This window comes from Vicia villosa, linkage group LG1 (genome assembly GCF_029867415.1).
Source record: "Vicia villosa cultivar HV-30 ecotype Madison, WI linkage group LG1, Vvil1.0, whole genome shotgun sequence".
NCBI lineage: Eukaryota > Viridiplantae > Streptophyta > Magnoliopsida > Fabales > Fabaceae > Vicia > Vicia villosa.
The window spans coordinates 179,169,863-179,177,822 of record NC_081180.1 but is presented as its reverse complement, the minus strand read 5'-3'; the positions used below and the strand labels follow the sequence as shown (position 1 = coordinate 179,177,822).

The 7,960-nt window shown below is 33.2% G+C and overlaps 2 protein-coding genes across 2 annotated transcripts; one reads left to right on the top strand and one right to left on the bottom strand.

Moving 5' to 3' along the window:
* The first annotated feature begins 1,630 nt into the window (after positions 1-1,630).
* On the top strand, positions 1,631-5,064 carry LOC131644708 (uncharacterized). The gene is made up of 3 exons (XM_058915267.1): positions 1,631-2,614; positions 4,065-4,233; positions 4,549-5,064. Exons 1-3 carry the CDS (start codon positions 1,832-1,834, stop codon positions 5,001-5,003), a joined length of 1,407 nt encoding a protein of 468 aa, XP_058771250.1. The 5' UTR covers positions 1,631-1,831; the 3' UTR covers positions 5,004-5,064.
* A 1,235-nt stretch (positions 5,065-6,299) lies between these two features.
* Positions 6,300-7,005, bottom strand: LOC131644709 (auxin-responsive protein SAUR15-like). Its single transcript, XM_058915268.1, has one exon. The coding sequence runs from the start codon at positions 6,971-6,973 to the stop codon at positions 6,587-6,589; it is 387 nt and encodes a 128-aa protein (XP_058771251.1). The 5' UTR covers positions 6,974-7,005; the 3' UTR covers positions 6,300-6,586.
* Between the last annotated feature and the right edge of the window lie 955 nt (positions 7,006-7,960).

Genomic DNA, 7,960 nt, shown 5'->3' with positions numbered 1-7,960 from the left:
CACTTGACAAGATGAAAACCTTTCAAACACTTGATATTTTCGAATAATATAGGTAAGCTAGATCTTGAATCTTTCTTCGAAATAACTTCCTCTTCAATAATCTTTATCTTACTTCACCGTCGAAATTTCCAGCTAACACCAACACACAAGCAGTAATCACGAAATCAGTCCAACCATAAAATAAATCTCGTTAGAGTCTTATGAAAGAGCTTTGAAACTAGAAAGGCACACAATATTCTACTCTACATGGTTTCAACTTCTTATTCGTTCTATAACTTGAATGTTGAAATGTTACCATTCATCCATTTCATCAACCAATAGAGTCACTAGCTCGCTCATCATAATTTTAGAGCATGGTGGACTAAAACGAAGTGGGCAGATGAAACACGGTGTAAAGGAATGGAGCGGAGCATAATAGAACAAATATTTCATTCCAAATTTGTATATTTTTTATAATTTGACCGAATCAAACATAACATAGTATTAGTTAATTTCACTGCATACACTCCAAATTAGATAAAATAAAATTGAAGGATCAGATAAAGTAGAATGAAATGAATTCATCATGTACTATTCAACTCCGTTCATTATATACAAATCTAAACAATAAAATCGGTATATACAATGACGGACCTACTGCTACAATATTGTCGGCACTGGCCCCCACTTAAGTCCAAACTGTTTTCTCTAATAAATTGATTCTATACATTTGGATGAACATAGATTAACATCTTATATATGTATAAAACTAATGCTATTAAAGGGCATTCTTAAACAGAGATATTAATACATTATTTATATCAATAATTTAATAATTTTAAATTTTATAACTGTGAGTGATAAAATGAAAATTATTGTTTAGTTCAAAATTATTAAATTTATTAAAAAAATGATGCTGTATCTTTACATTTGATAAAAATGAGAAATTATTATTTAGTTTTAAATTATTAAATTTATAAAAAAAATTATGATGTATCTTTAAACATATATATATATATATATATATATATATATATATATATATATATATATATAGGGGACGACTCAAGTGATAACACTTGGTTGGTTATTATGAGAAATGAGAACAATGAATCACAACCACTATGATTCTTATTATTTATTTTAAATCAACATAGAAAGAGAAACATATCCTATCCATTAAAATCAACAAATCTAAATTTTATGATTGTGATTCATTGTTCTCATTTCTCATAATAACCAAGTGTTCTCACTTGAGTCGTCCCTAAATATATATATATATATATATATATATATATATATATATATATATATATATATATATATATATATATATATATATATATATATATATATATGCTGTTCTATTTCATTCCATAAGATTCTATGAATCCAAAAATACAAGGATGTAGTATTATAAATTTTAAAAAACATTGATTTACCAATTACCATAGATCAATTAACTATGGGTTAAACATTGAATTTATTTATTTATTTATTGATTCTATAAAACATGTTTGCCAATTAAATCCCTCGAATTAAAAAGTATGGTAAAGGCATCAAATACATGTGACTATGTGTCTCTATCTCTTAAATTTTCTGTCTTTCATCTTAATATTTTAAGAATCATTTATATATCATCAAATACATGCACTAAAGGCATCAAAGTTATCAAACTTGAAAGACATCTAATCCTATTCGGAAAAGTATCCTTAATTAGATCCAGACAGAGAGTCTCATACGCCATCGCTTAATTACGTAATAACTTTCCTCACATCTTTCCCTCTTTCTGCAACATTATTACACACTCCACTCTCTTCTTCTTCTCATTCGCCACGCAATACAGAGCACCATGGCCCAAGAAACCAAAAATGAGAACCCGGATCAATCAACGCCCACAACCCGACCCGTCGGCGGCACCGAATACGGCTGGTGCAAAGCCGTCCCCGGAGGCACCGGCTCCACCGTCCTCAGCCTCCTCCTCTCTAAACCTCCACAAATCCCTCACCTCCAAAACGCCCTCCACAAACTCCAAATTTCCCACCCAATCCTCCGCTCAAAGATCCACCTCGACACAACCACCAACACATTCCACTTCGTAACTCCCCCAACTCCCCGCGTCCAAATCGAGCCCTTCGATCTCCAATCCACCTCCCAAATCCTCCAATCTCAAACCAACGGCCACGATCTCACCGACCTCGACCCCTTCCACGCGCTACTCGAGCACGAGATGAACCGCGACACGTGGCGGGATCCTGAAGACGGAGACGCCGACGTTATGTACGCCAGCACGTACGCGATCAGCGACAAACGGTTCGCGTTGTTTCTCCGGCTTCACACGTCGGCTTGCGATAGGGCGGCGGCGGTGGCGCTGCTTAACGAACTGTTGAGGCTTGTCGCTGGTGGAGGTGACGGTGGAGAGGTGGAGGGTGATAAGGTGAATCTTGCGATTGAGGATCTGATTCCGGAAGGGAAGATGAATAAACCGTTTTGGGCGCGTGGATTGGACGTGCTTGGGTACTCGCTTAATGCGTTTAGGTTTTCGAATTTGAGTTTCGTGAATGCTGATGCGCCTCGAAGCTCCAGGATGGTGAGGTTTCAACTGAATGCTGATGAAACCAAGAATCTGCTAGATGTGAGTCCCAACTATTCACTGTTAATTATGCATTATTATGATCTTCTGTTATCATTCTCATTACCAATTTTTTAGTGAAAATCTTCTGTTAATTATGCATATTAGTTGGAGTAGTTGAAATAGTAATAATGAAATAGTTAGATAAATTGTTTGATTGTATGGGAATATTATTAAAAAAGTTGATAAACGTTGACATATAATTTGTTATCAACAACAGAAACAAAATTCTTGCTTTGTACACGAGAAACAAAACTCTTACTTACACTTAGGTACTCGTAGTGGTGATTACTGATTAGTCTAGGTAGGTCCACTGATTTTGTTTTATTATTTAATTTAATAATAATAATCTGAAATGATTAGAGAGACGTTTATCTTGTGTATGGGGTTGATGTATGGAAGGAAGATTGAGGACATGACAATATGGGATAAATATGGGTGTAATAAGAGTCGTTTTAAGATTTCCTTGTCAGTTATTGAAGGTCCTGTATAGGTTAGGCTCAGTTCAACTGTGACAACAATTATGGGTTTTATGTGAGACTCTATTTAATTACAATTTAACCGTAGAAAATTTGAGGTCCTATGTTGGAGTCTATCTTGCACATCCTCAAAAACTTATTTAGTCATAGTTTATCCATTACAGTTTAATTAAGTTTAGTTGAATGTATTATGGAACTAATATAACCCTGGCTTATAACCACTGATTCAATATTTTCAAAATATTGATTATTGCAATTCTCATTAGGTGGTTTGGGCATGTAGAGAGAAGATGTGTAGATTATGTGATAAGGAGAATATATCAAATGGAGAGAAGTCAAACAACTAGAGGAAGAGAAAGACCTAGAAAGACTATAAGAGAAATTACTAAGAAATATTTCGAGTTTAACGATTTGGATAAAAGCATGGTTTTGAATAGAACATTATGGCGAAAGTTGATCCATGTAGCCATCCTACTTAGTGAAGATGCTGGCCTCTTTGAAAAAAGTTCTCCATTGGCATATTACTTATAAATAAGTCACTCTCAGAAAGTCAAGTCTGGTAAGAATTAAGAAGTGAGAAGCTCCACTATGAATAAAGGGTGCTTCATCACGCCCCGTGGCGTGATCCATACCCTTTAATAGTAAATCAATCGATTTAGAATAACTTGAACAAAGTGATAAATCATATTTGTTTTGGAAGAAAAATAGCGACCAACTTATAACTAATATCAACTGCCATTTTTTGGGAAGTACCAAATTTTCATCTTTTCTTTCATCTGCGGATCTTTGTAATAGAAATTTATGCACTGAATATTATAAGCCAGCGCTAACCTAATAAAAGTCTTCAAAATGCTATATCTGTTTTGTTAAGCATCCATTATTGTACAATCTAATTGTTATGGCATCCTAGACTCACTTATTTGCCTATGATCTGGCAGTTAAATGAATTAAGTTAATCTTGCAAGATTATGTAGGGATGCAAATCAAGAGGAATTAAACTTTGCGCGGCACTTGCAGCAGCTGGAATGATTGCCGCATGGAAATCTAAGCGTCTTTCTGATTATGAATCAGAAAAATATGCTGTAGTAACACTCATTGACTGTCGCCCTCTTCTTGATCCAGTACTTTCCAGCAGCCATTGTGGTATGCCATAGTTTCTTATATTCCTTGTTCCTTTTTGTGTTCTTTTTATGGACTTAATTAATGAAATGTGATTGACTGAATGTGTACATTTTTTTTACACTAACAGTGCATACGGTATACACTCGTGGTTTATTATATATTTGTTACTTGATATTACCCACGACCAATTGACAAAAACTTCTTCTGATCATTTTAGCAATGAAATTAGGTTCTCAAGTTTCAAACAAACTAGTGAAATTAATATACTTGTGATACTTTTTAAGTCATTTGGAAAACGTTTAATAGTCTTGCATGTTTATCTGTTGTTTGGTTCAGGATTTTACCATTCTGCCATTTTAAATACCCATGATGTTTGTGGAGAAACCTTATGGGAGTTGGCAAAGAGAAGTTACTCATCCTTAGAAAATGCTAAGAACAACAATAAGCATTTCACAGATATGTCTGACCTCAACTTCCTCATGTGCAAAGCCATTGATAACCCTGGTATGACACCATCGTCATCCCTTAGAACTGCACTGGTCTCTGTATTTGATGATCTTGTCATTGATGATTCGACTGAAATGCACGAAGAGCTTGGATTGGAAGACTATCTGGGTTGTGCTTCCGCTCATGGTGTTGGCCCGTCGATAGCCATATTTGACGCCATACGGAATGGAAAGTTGGATTGTGCTTGTATATATCCTTCACCCCTTCATTCAAGAGAGCAGATTCAAGGATTAGTTGATCATATGAAGAGAATACTTGTGGATGGTTGTAACAGGAAAAATTAATAATTTAATTATGAGCATTTGGTGAAAATTTTAATGACCAATAAACTTGATCGCCTCTTCATTTTCAGTGTTTTGTGGTAATTAATACCTTCTACTGTAATGCAGATAAGTTCTCTGCTCTGAGTTGGTCTCAAGAAATGAGAGGTTTATTTCAATCGGAAACTTCAACAATTATGACTGAATCAAGTTACTATAATGCTCACACACATTTGCATACATATCAACATTTTTTTTTATAATGTCATCATTTTTGTTATGACTTGCACTTTGTTTTTGAACACTTATACTCTGATTCTGTCTTCTTTAAAACAAATGTGAGATGACATGTTGTGTTGATATGCACTAAGCATTTTAGAACCAGACATTGCTCACAAAGTTAAGTTATTGTATTTTCTTAGATAAGCCATTTGCAGGTGAAGAGATAATTTTCTTGATTTAGAAGTGGAATGAAATTTATGACTCTAAGTGATAGCCAATTTTCACTCTTAATTAAAAAATGCTATAAAATGAACCATTATATGATGGATAAGCAAAACATACTAGAATTCTAATTTACAGAATCCATGATAGATGAATAGAACTCATAGTAGTAGGTTTTTTAGTTACCTATTTCCATATATCATCAGAATTACCATGAAACACTCCCTGTTGCCAACACTCTTTTATTTATTTCACAGTAGCCATAGCCAATATCCCTTCCATTTATTTCACAGTAGCCATAGTCAATATCCCTCAAAGCATACAAAAACCTATGAAGTACGGACACCTCAAATTTGAACCCGACATTGACACGGTGACACTGGTAATAATTAAAAAAAAATGATAAAACATAATCACAAATGTCGGTTCAAGTGTCCGATACGGACACGTTTATTTTAGAAGTGTCAGTGTTCCCAAAAAGAAAAAACATTATACATGAGCACACAAACAATGCAATAAGAGTTGTCTATGCTTTTACATATCTGTATTAAAATTTCCCCAACTCTTCCATTTTCCATGTACTCTTTCAAAATTACTCGGCCAGCAGTATTTACTACCTCTGGACGAGGAAAGTCTAAAAAAAGAGCACCAAATAGACATGTGAATTTATTATTAGTAGAAAATTTTGCCAAATGTACATAATTCAAGTCAGACACTATTGACTAGTTGAAAGTTCACAATTGTTGCCACTGATTACTGAGATAACTTTTGCAGCATTTGATGCCATTTGTAAAATTTTGGGGTATGCTTACTTAAAAAGTGAGGAAAATATTAAATTAAACTAAATTTAAATAAAAAAGCATAAGTTGAGGACAGACTAATATGGAAAAGTTCAACATCAATTGTTTACCGGTCAAATTAATTCTGATTGACAAAGTGCTTGCAGCAAAATAGCTCATATAGAAATTAAACCTAACTTTGATACACTGAGTTTGGATCCTCTATCGTCCGTGTACGATATGGTCGGGCTATAGAGCCGTTACATCGTGCATAGGCGATAGATGGTCATAATATCTACCATTCCTAAGTCAAATTGAATTCTTCTTATCATAAAAGATGAGATAACTTGAATGCATTTTAACACTAACCAATAAAACAAAAGATCAAACAAAATCATGAAAAATCTTGCCTAAGTGAAACTTGCCATTGTTACACTCAATAGCATTAACAACCTCTTGAAATGCATCCACACTACATGGAACAACCAACCCATTCCTCTGCTGAAAACCAAACTCATTGTAAGATTTCTCAAGCAGCATCTTGAATAAAGGGTGAGAAAGATAACTAGTTGGAACCACATATCTTTGATGCTCATCACCAACATAAACTGCAAAATAGCCAGTTGGAGTTGTGCTTGTACATAACTCTTCTTCATATCCCTTCAACAAACACTCATGATGAGGAGGGTCATTGTTAGTTTCACCTCCACTACTACTAGACTTTACCTTCTTGGCTAGTTTCTTCAATGATACCATCTTCTTACCAAGCATTTTGCTTCTGAAATTCAGTTGAAAATAGAAGGAGAGGCTATTGTGCAAGTTTGAAGGGAAGAAGACTTTAGGACTATATTTGTAAAGAGGTTAGAAGGTGATGGACAAATAATAAGTACAAAGGGTTGAAAAAGTCTACTTTCCACGTTTGAATTATTAAAAATATGGCAAAATTGTTCTATCCCTATATTTAATTTCAGATAACCATGTCATTTATATATTTTTTTCCAACTCAATATTTTATTATGTTCTAAATTGTTAACTTTGTTATTTGTTTTTTTTTAAATAATAAATCCAAAACCTATAAAATTTATTAATAACTTCAAAATTTTATGAAAAAAATTCATATCTTAGTCAAAAGTTAAAAATTTAATTTTCACTTTTCCTTATTTCCCTCACACATTTATATAAAACACTAAACATCTATTTTTCTTCATTATTCTCTCTTTCTTATCTTATTCTACCTCTTTCTTTTTTTATTTTTTTTTATTTTTTTGGACTTAATTTCAGATTTTATTTTAGTCTCTTAATTAATTAATATTACAATTAAATTCTTTAAAACGGTTTAGTTAACAAAACTAATCATTTTTGTAAGAATTTGAAAAAAGTTGTTAACTTGGGATGATGTGGCATGACAACAAGGCATAACTTAAATTATTGAGTCAACAAATAAGTTATATTCTATCGGCTATTCACATTATTTCATTCATCTTCTCAACATTGTAGAGTTTCCTATTCATCTTCTTCAATATTTGGAATACAATTTCATCATCTTCATTAACATTCTTCTTCATGTTGATTTCTTGATTTCTATTCAAATGTCAAAGTATTTCAATAGCTCTTCAAACTACTAAAGTTGTGGAACATATAGATCTGTGCTCAAAAGAAACAAGACGAGGAGTATTTTTGTCAAGAGGAGTGTGTTCTTCGTACAGTTACAAATATGAATAATCTGAATGTTGGGAAAATTTTTGGGGTTGTAGAAAT